The sequence below is a fragment of the Macaca fascicularis genome, chromosome 2 (genome assembly GCF_037993035.2).
Source record: "Macaca fascicularis isolate 582-1 chromosome 2, T2T-MFA8v1.1".
Classification (NCBI taxonomy): domain Eukaryota; kingdom Metazoa; phylum Chordata; class Mammalia; order Primates; family Cercopithecidae; genus Macaca; species Macaca fascicularis.
The window spans coordinates 107,896,929-107,909,809 of record NC_088376.1 but is presented as its reverse complement, the minus strand read 5'-3'; the positions used below and the strand labels follow the sequence as shown (position 1 = coordinate 107,909,809).

Below are 12,881 nucleotides of genomic sequence, written 5' to 3'. Positions count from 1 at the left end.
CTTTTTTCCTCTCCCAGAACCACCCAAATACACAAGGTGAATGAACTTTTCTTTGTGATTCTTAAAGTTCCTCAAGGGGAAAAAAATTCACAAAATACATATCATAAGCATTTCCTTTAAACCATTTTCTGCCAGGTCCTTACTCCAGCTTGTGGGGTCTCCCTTGGTGGCAGAGCTCTGGGTTTGTCTGCCACTCACTAGATAAGGGCCAGACTCGGAGGGGTCACTGAATGGTGCCTTGACTTCAACTGAAGAACCCTGAACATACCAAACCAGACCAGAAAATAGCCTTTAATTTTACACGTACAAATGTTGCTGTAAATTCATAACAGCGAAGAAAACTATATACAAACCAGTTTAAAAGGAAAAGTAAAAAACAATCCACAGTTAAGCAGTTGATATGCAAATCATCCCAGGAATCCAACTTTCTGTCTCTTGGGTCCCAGGCTTTCTTCCTTGTGCAAAACACTCTGCAAGGAGGCATGCAGCACTTTGCCCACACGCTTGCCAGTCTGTGGAGAAGGGACAGGAGAGAGCACACACCCCCTTGTAAGGCACACACACTCTGACCAGAAAAGCTTCCCTTTCTGCCAGGTAGTCTTTCTGACATTGTACACATTCCATCTGCCTTAGAGGACTTTTATTTAATTAAAGCAAATTAAAACAAAAACAAACCACAAACCCCAACAACATAATAAATTTTGGAAAAATCGTATCAAAAATAAATAAATAAATAAATAAAGACACCAGCCCCCACCAGGCAGCAAACAGGGAGCAGCAAAGCCTGCCCTGGCCATTAGTTCATGCTTCACAATCCTGCTGTCACTGCAACAAGAAACAAAGTTGTCAACCAAATCTGGGCTTGGGTATAGCCAGGTTGACACTGTACTACAGTGAGAAGGAATAGGGAGACCAAAGGGAATCCAGAGTGTGTCTGGAGAAGAAACAGATGATGCCAAGGACATTTTAGTAAGCAGCTTCTCATTCACCTCCCACACAGCCTCTAAGCAGAACTGCTCAGGTGTGACCAAAGTCAGTACCTGGATGGGATCTTTGGTGTTACTGCCATGCTGAGATGTTAAAGGCAGTGAAATGTTGGAATCAAAACACATCAAGAGGGACAACCCACAAAATAATCAGTCCCTACACAGCAGACACAAGAGGTCCTAAAACAAAACAAAACAAAACAAAACTCAGTATGACTGGGAGTGGTGGCTCATGCTTGTAATCCCAGCACTTTTGGAGGCCAAGGCAAGAGGATTTTGCTTGAGGCCAGGAGATCAAGACCAGCCTGGGCAACAGAGTGAAACCCCATCTCTACAAAAAACTAAAAAATTAGCTGGGCATGGTGTTATGCGCCTGTAGTCCCAGTTACTCAGGGGCTGAGATGGGAGGATTGCTTGAGCCCGGGAGGTCAGGGCTGCAGTGAGCTGTGACTGTGCCACTGTACTTCAGCCTGGATAACAGAGCAAGACCCTGTCTCAACAACAACAACCCCAATATAAAAAAAATATTTTTCTTTATGAAACTGTTATTTTATCTGTCTCTGGGCCCAAGAATCATTTTAAGAATACGAAGAACCAACCACAAATCTCTACCTTATCAAGTATTTCACATTCCCATAGGAGTCTGGATTCAACTCTGCCACTGGTTCCATTCTCAGCAATGTTGGGATAAAGACATCCATGCCTAAATCCCTGCCTCAATCTTTTCAGTTACAGGTGTATTCTCCCCAGAGTAACGACCTGTGTGTCTTCTCCCCCGGCCCCTAACTGTAACATGGGATGAGATCCCAAGTATGACTAAAACTCTTATGAAAAGATGATTTCAATCTAAAAGGCTGGGAAGTGATCACCTCTATGAAATGCAAAGTCAGGGTTAAAGGTCAAAAAGCCCTTTGGGGGCCAGACACGGTGGCTCAAGCCTGTAATCCCAACACTTTGGGAGACTAAGGCAGGCAGATCACGAGGTCAAGAATTCAAGACCAGCCTGGCAAACATAGTGAAACCCCGTCTCTACTAAAAATACAAAAAAAATTAACTGGGAGTGGTGGCGGGCACCTGTAATCCCAGCTACTTGGGAGGCTGAGGCAGAATCACTTGAACCAGGGAGGCAGAGGTTGCAGTGAGCTGAGATCGCACCACTGCATTCCAGCCTGGACGATAGTGTGAGACTTCGTCTCAAAAAAAAAAAAAAAAGGGCCTTTGGAAAGATTTTCCCATAACATTAGAAAAAGAAAAAAGTCTGAGTCTGTCAAATAGGGGTACTGATTATTCATATACATGAGGGTGGAGAGGGAGGACAAGAGGAGATGAGATGGACAGGATGCCAGGACTTGAGAAGGACTTGATGCCTCTGAATCCAGATACAAGAAACCAACTGCAGAGGTTGGGGGTGGCAGCCTGCACAACCACCCGCCAGGCTCTCAGCAACACCAGTGAGTCACTTCCAGATTGCTGCATCCCTGTGTGAGATAAACAGTAAGACAGGGCCACAGAGCTACAGTCCCCTGTCCAGAGTTAGCAGACCTCATCCCCCAAACCTGAGGGGAGGACAAAGCTCAACTCACTGAACAGAGCTCCAGTTCTGCCATCCAGGACAGCCATGGAGATCTGGTTTATAAGGCTGACATTGCACAGGGGCTGGGAGCAGTGGCTCTGGACGCACACAGTCTGGGTTTAAATCCTAGCTCCAGTATTTATGAGCAGGGAGGCCTGTATGCAAGCTGCTTATCCTCTGTGTGCCTCAGTTTCCTCATCTGTAAAAATGAGGACAATAGTTACCTCACAGGTTGCTGAGGACTAAATGATGCATTTAAAGCAGTGAAAACAGTATCTGGCACATAGTACGCACACAATAAACTTTAGCTATTTGTTTACTGTGCTTGTTGTTATTTAGAGAAATTCTCATAAACTCTCCTGGGAGGGGGAACAGTACCTTCTAAAACAAGGTTTGACGGTCCCTTGTCTAGAGGCCTTTGGTAGACTTTATGCAGCATTAAATCTGGAGAAATCTGAACTCAGGGTGCTTCACGGAGCACAGAGAATAAGAGCTGCCATTAGCTGAGAACTGATGACGTTATCAGACACTGTGACACGTGCTTCACCTCTACACCTCACATCACCCTAATAACCACCTCTGCAGTGTCTGAGGCAGATATTACTATTATCAGTCCCACTTTGCAGATGAGGGGGACTATGGCCCAGAGCCAGGTTTGCAGCCAGGGCAGTACACCCTCACAGCCCACGGTTGGGAACTCCATGCTATATACAGTGCTCATTTTGGCCTTTTAAATTTTAAAGACGATGAAGAAAATAGATGTCATGTTCTTGGATTCTTCGGTAAGAAGTCATTGTTTCTAAACACAAAGGAAGAGTGCTTGCTATTAAGCAATGATCTCTGGGCATGTGTGATGATATAGAGGTTACAAGAAAGTATGAATAATCAGATCCAGCTAACTCTGTTTCTGGAAGTTCAGTCAGTCAATCAGTCAGAAAGGTGAGGTGGATGTAGGGGAAGGAAGGTCTGGGAAACAGGTGAGCAGGACCCTGTCCCTTCCTGCGGGGCTTCCAGGCCAGTGAGGTGACAGACATGTGGGGCAAACAGTACAGAAAACTATGGAAGTGCCCTGATGGCTCTGCCAGTGATGGGGGCAACCCACTCCTACTCCAGCGGGTCGGATTTCTCACCATCCCTGCTTGTCTCCATTTAAACACTTCTAGAGCAGTAATGAATTTGGCAGACAGCCACATTTCAGCCCCTGCTTCTATCTTTACTCGCCCACTTCAAGGGACAGGAAGCAGTGAGCCAAGAATTCTATTCCCTCATCAAGTTACAAAGGCCTGCGATTTTGGAGTTACGAGCGGCTCTTTACATTATCCAAGTCCAACGGTCTTATTTAGACACATAGAAATGAGATGGGGGCACTTACTGAGGATAAGAAATGGTTACTGGTAGGCTCCTTACCTCCCAGTCCAGAGTATCTACCCCCGCAACCCCCTTGATTAGGTCAGCAGACCCCTGGCTCAAACCAGCTGTTCTCCAACCTCCAGGTTTGGGGTCAAGGCTGTGAATGGGGAGAATCGCCATGGTGTGACCAAGGGAGCAGGAAGCAGCAGGCACCCAAGCCAGGTCCCCGCACCTTCCTCAGAACCAGGGCCTCACCTCCATCATCTCGAAGATGCTCTCTGGGTCCAGGCTGCCCTTCCCCACTTTCCTCATGCACGTCACAACTCCCTTGCTGGTCACCGATACCAGCAAGCTGGCCAGCGAGCAGGCCTCCTCCTGAAGAGTAGCATCCACCACATGCCGATAGCCAATCTGCAAAGGCAGGGCGCACAGCACACAGTGGGTCACGCAGGCCTCAGAGCCCCACCCTTCATGGCCTCGTGGTGGGAATCTCTACACCAGGCAAAGTACCCGCACTGGTCATTCCAGGTCTTATTTTAGATTCTGCTCATGAGGAAAATAGTTAAAGGAATGTTCAACAATTCTCACAGGCCACTGTGTGGGTGGTACAATAAAAACATGACATGGAAAAACAGGGCAAGGGGGTTTAAAACTAGAATTCAGAGACCATCCAAGGCAAAGGCCACTAGGGCTTTCCAACAGAGGGGCACAAGGGAGAAATTAATACACAAAGCCACATGGACGTTTCACTGATGGCAAGGGAAATCAAGAGGGTCCATGCTAAGGGACACACTCAAGAACAAGCCAAAGGCTGGGCGCAGTGGCTCATGCCTCCCAGCACTTTGGGAAGCTGAGGAAGATGGATTGCTTGAGCTCAGGAGTTTGAGACCAGCACAGGTAACATGGGCAAGACCCCATCTCCACCAAAAATACAAAAAAATAGCCAGATATGGTGGTGCGAGCCTGTGCTACCAGCTACTTGGGAGGCTGAGGTGGGAGGGTTGCTTGAGCTTGAGCCTGGGCAGGTGGGGGAGTTGCAGCAGAGGTTGCAGTGAGCCTAGATTGTGCTACTGCACTCCAGCCTGGGCAACAGAGCAAGATCCTGTTTCAAAACAAATAAACAAGAAAGAACAAGCCGGCTAGGTGTGGTGGCTCATGCCTGTAATCCCGGCACTTTGGGAGGCTGAGGTGGGCGGATCACCCAAGGTCAGGAGTTTGAGACCAGCCTGGTCAACACGGTGAAACACCGTCTCTACTAAAAATACAAAAATTAGCCAGGCATGATAGTGCGTGCCTGTAATCCCGGTACTTGGGAGGCTGAGGCAGGAGAATTGCTTGAACCTGAGAGGCAGAGGTTGCAGTGAACCGAGATCACACTATCGCATTCCAGCCTGGGTGTTGCAGCAAGACTGTCACAAAAAAAAAAAAAGAAAAAAAGAAAAGAAAGAAGCCAAGACCCAACATCCTGCTGTCTGAACACTTCACCACATTCTGTTCATGAAGTGATCTCAGTGGAATTAAACCTGACCTGTTTAGCTTTATTTTGAGATAATGAATCCTGAGTGGAATTAGCTACAATCCCAGCCAATAGCCAATACAGGCCTCTTTGCACAGCCTGGAGCAGCATTAGTTATATGTCACATCACCCTGATATTCAGCTCCACTGCCCTCTGTTCAGCTCCACAGCCCTCTATGTGAAAACCACTCCTGATACCCAAGACCTGCTCCAACCTCCCATTTCATAGGGTGGACAGTGTTCACCACCCTCCACTACTCAACCACCCTAGACCCCATAGAGTTGAGGGAATTAAAGGACATGGTGCTTTAGTGAAGTGCACGGTATGCGGAAGGAGCTTAACAAACTCTGGCTACTATTACTACAAACACACTCATGGCTCCAAGGATCACATTGTATCTTCCAATTAAAAAGAAAAGAAAGAGCTACTCATGGTAGTGGTTTCTAATATAACCAAATTATTGGATTTGGGTAAAAGCTACTTCTATATGGTATGTGATATTACAACTTCTTAACCTATTAAGTAACCTCAGCAGGTTGGCATTGGAGGAGACCCACACCCACAGGGAAGACAAAAAACATAAAACACAAGCTTATACCTTGCACAGAGTGACAATACAGGGGACATTCTCCACACTTAGTCGTATGCAGTCATAAGGGTCATCAGACAATTCGATGTCCTTCGACCCCTCTTCATCCTCCAGAACTCGAACTCTTGGTATGCTGGAAGCAGAAGCACAATTAAAATTCCCACTTACTGGGAGGAGAAAAAATAACTTCTTTTTAAGATTGAGAATAGGAGTTGGAATCCCTGTGTCTCACAAGAGAAAGATACACTATGCCTATTCTTTATCATCCTCATCCCTGTCATCCCTGTCAAAAGCACACAGGAGGCACCACAATGCAATGAGGAAAGGCATCTTTTAGAAAATGATGCTGGGTCAATCAGATATCCCAATGGAAAAAAAAAGAATCTCAATCCCTACCTCACACCACACACACAAAGCCATATGAAATAGACCATAGATATAAAAATGAAAGATAAGACAATAAAACTTTTAGAAAAAAACATCTACATGACCTTGGAGTAGATAACTATTTCTTGAACAGGATTCACAAAGGGAAAAAAGTTATATATTCAATTATATATGTGTATATATATTATATATATTTACTAACATATATCATTTATATTATATAAATATATATCATGAACTTCTTTATATCAGAAGACATTATTTAAAAACTAAAAATGTAATCTGGATGGAGAAAATACTATCTGACAGATTATATGAAGAATTCCTATTAAAAAAGACAGCCCGGCCGGGCGCGGTGGCTCACGCCTGTAATCCCAGCACTTTGGGAGGCCGAGGCGGGCGGATCACAAGGTCAGGAGATCGAGACCACGGTGAAACCCCGTCTCTACTAAAAATACAAAAAATTAGCCGGGCGCGGTTGTGGGCGCCTGTAGTCCCAGCTACTCGGGAGGCTGAGGCAGGAGAATGGCGTGAACCCGGGAGGCGGAGCTTGCAGTGAGCTGAGATCGGGCCACTGCACTCCAGCCTGGGCGGCAGAGCGAGACTCCGTCTCAAAAAAAAAAAAAAAAAAAAAAAAAAAGATAGCCCAATAGAAAATGGGCAAAAGACTCAAACGTAGAATATATTTGGATGTCTTCATAAAAGAGGCTGTCCGAGTAGCCAATAAAATCTATTTAAAATGCAAATTAAAACTACACTGTGATACCAAGGCACACTCACCAAAATAATTATTAAAAAAAAAAAAAAAAAAAAAAAGGCTGGGCACAGTGGCTCATGCCTGTAATCCCAGTACTTTGAGAGGCCAAGTCGGGAGAATCACCTGAGGTCAGGAGTTCAAGACCAGCCTGGCCAAGATGGCGAAACCCCATCTCTACTAAAAATACAAAAATTAGCTGGGTGTGGAGGCACACACCTTTAATCCCAGCTACTTGGGAGGCTGAGGTAAGAGAATCGCTTGAACCTGGGAGGGGGTGATTGCAGTGAGCTGAGATCATGCCACTGCAGTCCAGCCTGGGAGACAGAGTGAGACACCATCTCAAAAAAAAAAAAAAAAAAAGTAAGGGTTGACAAAGATGTGAAACAACCCAGAACTCTTATATACACTGCTGGTGGAAGTGTTAACTGGTAAAACACTTTGTGAAACTGGCAACATCTACAGTAACTAAAGATAGCCATACCCTATAACCCAGAACACTCTTCCCTAACAGAAATAGAGAAATATGTGCACCAAAGACATGCACAAAACTGTTCATGATGCCCATCCCTATTTGTAATAGCCTCAAACTGGAAACGAACCAGACGGCCATCAACAGTAGACTGATAAACAACAGTAGACTGTACAGTAGACTGGATAAACAGCAGACCGGACAAAGTCACACAATGGAACACCATACAGCAAAAAGCAAGCTATGACTAAGGCAGCGACACAGATCTCTCAAAGCACAATGCTCAGTGAATGAGGCAGACACAAAACAGAACATAGTATATGATACCATTTATATCAAGTACAAAAGTAATCTATTCTTTTAAGATGCTGGTTATCATCAGTGAGTGTAATTGCACGGGGGTACAGAAGGTGTGGGATGCTTCTGGGGTGCTGGCAACATTCTGTTTCTTTAGCTGGGTACTAAAAAACACATTTAACCTATAAAGTCAATTCACTCCAGGATAGGGTGGAGGAGCCAGGAAGGAAGAGGTGGTCCATCCAGCTCCTGCAATGGAAATAGCATTGGTACTTTTCCCAGTTCCTCTAACAAAAGCCCCCCATGATTGAGCCCTGCTGGGCATCCATACACAAGGCAGCATCTATATCATATCACGGGAGCTTCAGCCAGAGAATGTCCACAAGGGCCAAGGAGTTCTGTAAGGGTCTTCCCCAGTTGGAGCCTTCCCATCAGGGGAAGTTCTTAAATACTAAGTAATATCCTATTTGAACAAGTCAGTCAACCATTTACGCTACAACATGACTAGGCAGAAGGACTAAAGAATACCCTCAGGTGGCCTTTACCCTTCTAAAGGACCCTGAATATGCCAACAGTCTCTCCACATACCAGGGGGACTCGATGCCTTAGAGTCCCCATTCCTTGCTGCCTGCAGGGCTGTTCTTGGTCTGAGGATGAGACTATGGCTGTGCCCATGACAGGTGTCCTCCCCTACCTGAGCAGCTGGGTTAACCTTTCTGGCATACAGTTTGCCCAGTACCTCCCCAACAGCTAAACAACCTTGTGTGGTTCCCAATCTCTCTTTTTGCCTGGGTGCCTATAGTAACCAGCTGGCAGATGAGGAGTCATTTCTGAGGCTCGAGATACATCAGATGACAACTTCCTTTCCTTCCCCAACAGGGCCCAAGCACCAGCCACTGTTGTGGGGATCTGGCATGCAAGCTCCCACAGTGGCCAAGAGTGCCAGGCTCACATTTCAAATAGTCTCAACAAGGAGCCTAGAGGCATAACTAGGGGTGGGGGACTCTACAGCTTTCATTTTCAACAAATACTCCAGCCTGCAATTTTTGTCTATTCTAAATTACACAGGGAGTCTAAACTCATCATAGAAAAGCTCTAAAAAACAGATAAATGTTAAGTTGGCCAAAATATGAGCACTGAAAAATAATTACAATGACCACTTAGGGGTACATATTTATTTCCAGACATATTAAATATAAGAACTACCAAAGTAAAATATAACAAACAAACAAAAACCAGGATGAGGGGATGGCATTTAGTGAGTGATTTTCCATAATAACCTGCCTTTAAATAGGCTGCTGTGCAGACTTCGATCCCCTACATTGTGAAACTCAGGTTGTTTCCAGTTTCTTACCATTACAAAGCAGCTGTGATGAACATCCTAGAATAAACATCTTTGCTCATTTATTCAATTATGTCCTTAGGTTATATCCCTAGAAGTTTCTAATCCTCATTTTTTAATAGGATCCTCTGTTACCTTAACGTAGGCTCTCTCATAGGATGAACACCCTATCCCACGTATTTACTCATAAATGCTGCAAATTTTCCTCAAAGTACTTGGAGCATAGAAGGGGGAATAATAATCAGTCAGGATAAATGTCAACTCCAAAAAACCGTAGCAATTTGTCCCTTCTACACAACCTGTTTGGAAAGATGAACCACGTGGAATAGCCATTTCCTCTTCTTAAGCCAAAGGGAAGGCTGTTACCCTGCTTTCAGAACATACATGTGTACAATCAAGCAATATGCAAGCACTTACTATGTTTCAGGCACTGTTCATGGTGCTAGGAATATAGGCAAGGACAAAACAGGAAAATCCTTGCCCCCATAGAGTTCACCCAGTAATAGTATTTGGATAGTTGGCCTGTAGGTGGCGTCTACTCTTTTTGGCTTCTCTGTAGTTTTCTAATATTTTTCTAAATGGTAGATGTCTATAAAAATAACAATACAAAAAATAAATACAGAATATACGTATATATGTAGTTTTAAGTTACGAAATCTATCTTTTCTGGAGTTTAACGTTAGATGTCACCATTTTCAATGTTAAAACCTGCTGTTATCTTCACATATGAGCTACAGTAGAAATTTTTCTCAGTGTTCCATTACAAGTGTCTGCCCTGGTTCTCCACACGTTTGCAGAGCTGTTTCCAGGAAGACTTACCTTGTATTGAAGAGAGCAGCCTTTACAGCAATGGAAATGGCATCAAACAAATTTCCACCACATTCCAGCAGCTAAGGGAGACAGGGATTGAAAAAGGAAAAAAAAACGAGCATCATATATTACTTTAAGTATTGCCCCAGTTAAAGGACACTGCTTTTTTTTTTTTTTCCGAGACAGAGTCTCGCTCTGTCACCCAGGCTGGAGTGCAGTGGTGCAATCTTGGCTAACTGAAACCTCTGCCTCCCAGGTTCAAGCAATTCTCCTGCCTCAGCCTCCCGAATAGCTGGGATTACAGGTGTGCGCCACCACTCCCAGTTAATTTTTGTATTTTTAGGGTTTCACCATGTTGGCCAGGCCGGTCTTGAACTCCTGACCTCAAGTGATCTGCCTGCCTCAGCCTCCCAAAGTGCTCGGGTATAGGCATGAGCCATCACACCCGGCCAGGCACTGATTTTTTTTTTTTTCCCAAATCTATTCTGTGGTCAAGGACACTGATTTCTAAGAAATGCTGACTGTGTGTTTATAAAATAAAGATAACATGTGGCTGCTCTCCTGGCTAGCCATGCAATGACTGCAACTCACTGACACAGTCCTTCACCCTAATTACAAGCACTGCCTTGTAATGGCTGTGCTTATGTGGCCCATGCACACAAGGTCACAGTTGACCAGGGCTGTGGTACCAACACTCAGAGGACATGGCTTGTGGTGTGCTCCTCTCATAGGCACTTCAGGCAGTTGGGGCTGCCCTGAAGGTGGGACTGATCACCTTTATTTTGCCCCAGATAGCTCCCAATTGTACTCCAAGTGTCACTCCAATATTTGCTAAGACATGCCTGGCCTCCAAACAAGGAGAAAACACTGACCACTGATGTTGCGGCTGCTACTAGGTTCACATTCACTACTGTAATTACCTCTCGTACATAACGATCAATGTATATCTGACGCTCAGACATTAAATACTACATGTTTTACATTACTTATAATGAAGACTAAGGTCTCTCAGACAAGCTTCTGCCCATGAGCAAAAGTGTTGAGTGCACTTATGTGTGCTCATCTAGCAGGGAAAATTAGAGCACATTTAACTGGAAGGTGGCATATCCTTCTGTCCTCATTTTAGAGAGGCCTCGGCCTGAGGTTATGGAATAAAGCCGACTGGGCTGCCCCAAATAAGAAAGGTGAGAAGTCACACATAGAAAGAAAAGCCATGTATTTCTGTTTTTGTTTAGAGTCTCTCTCTTCTTCAGTTGAACTGTGAACTCCTAAAGGCTGGGACTCTGTAGTTCTGTTCATCCTTTTATCCCCAGGGCCCAACAGAAGGGCTGTTATAAAGAATGTTGGTGATTATTTGTGGAAGAACCCATCAAAAGACAGCCTTGTGACCAATCACCCCACCAAAGGTCAGCTGTGTGTTGTTAGTGCAACAAAGTTCTAACAGTTATCCCTCTTGGAGTAAAAACTGATGCCATCAGAGAACTATAAAGAGCAAAGCAAAGTGAAATTTCCGTGAAGTTAAATTTTCACTCTCATAAAATAACCAAACTCGGGAAAAAAACAATACTGGAAACAGGTGGGTTATCTGACTGTAACAGGTTTGAAGTAAATAAGTATAAAAACATGGCAGGGTGCCCAGCAAATATCTGTTTGAACATGGGCTCTGTCTGAGGACTACCCAGACGAGTTGGCAAAAAGAAAATAGGAGATTTATTTTCCACTATCCTGCTTCAAGGATTGCCTCACAGATTTCCACCACCTCGCTTCAAACATGGACTCAATCTACTCAGTATATCACCCATCCACTGATGAAAATTATGTGAATGCCAAAAATGGATCGGCCTCATTAATAATATCATTTTCAAAAATGCTTTTCTAATTCATTAAAAACTTTTCTGAAGATGACAACTTTTTTTTTTTTTTAAAGATGGAGTCTCACTCTGTTGCCCAGGATGGAGCACAGTGGCACCATCTTGGCTCACTGCAACCTCCGCCTCCCAGGTTCAAGCAATTCTCTTGCCTCAGTCTCCCCAGTGGCTGGGATTACAGGTGTGCGCCACCATACCCAGCTAATTTTTGTATTTTTAGTAGAGACAGGGTTTCATCCTGTTGTCCAGGCTGGTCTCGAACTCCTGACCTCAGGTGATCCATCTGCCTTGGCATCCCAAAGTGCTGGGAATACAGGCGTAAGTCACTGGACCTGGTCAGAAAATGACAACATTTTCAAAGTTCATGTCTTCTTCCAAAATAAGCAAAACCCTTTAAAAAATATTTCAGAAGAAATCCAAATGCCAGGAGTCTTAAAAATAAAGGTCTACAGATGACAGGGACACAGTGCACATTCCCCTGGATACTCCTGTGCACCATGTATCCCCTGCTCACTGAAGAGGGCTGCTTCTGAGCTGAGATAATGTCCCAATATTCATCAGTTTTGTAAAAGCCTTCCCTAATAGAATAGGCTTCTGTTACTTTGACTTTAACTGACTGAATCAAAAGCACATCAGTCCCCATCAGTGGGCCATCCTACAAAACTACAAGTGTGCATGAATACTGAGGATGAACACAGAAGGATTACAAAAGGACAAATGCAGTGCGCCACAACACTTGTGTCTTAACTTTCTCTAGTGGAGAAGGGGAGTGGACATAATGTTCTTCAGACACAGGATGGAACCTGAGAGTTCATGCCATGGAGCTGCACCTCCCTGGGCAACTATGAAGCCTGCCTCTACCATCCTCAGTAAGGACTACAGGCTGCCAGTTCTCACCTCCTCAAAACCAAGACCTGAAAAACTGCCTGCTTAGTA

The 12,881-nt window shown here is 44.6% G+C and overlaps 1 protein-coding gene across 2 annotated transcripts in view; it reads right to left on the bottom strand.

Moving 5' to 3' along the window:
- Positions 1–275: 275 nt before the first annotated feature.
- EXOSC7 (exosome component 7) overlaps positions 276–12,881 on the bottom strand; it is a 34,283-nt gene continuing 21,677 nt past the window's right edge. Inside the window, exons 5-8 of one of the 2 annotated variants that reach the window (XM_005546871.5) lie at positions 10,087–10,157; positions 6,025–6,148; positions 4,165–4,320; positions 276–512 (exon numbers count right to left, since the gene is read on the bottom strand). In XM_005546871.5, coding sequence (XP_005546928.3) covers positions 408–512; positions 4,165–4,320; positions 6,025–6,148; positions 10,087–10,157 — 456 coding nt within the window. In that variant the 3' untranslated portion in view covers positions 276–407. Of the gene's footprint in view, positions 513–4,164; positions 4,321–6,024; positions 6,149–9,681; positions 9,857–10,086; positions 10,158–12,881 lie in introns of those variants that run through there. The other variant, XM_074031911.1, reaches the window with a different exon arrangement.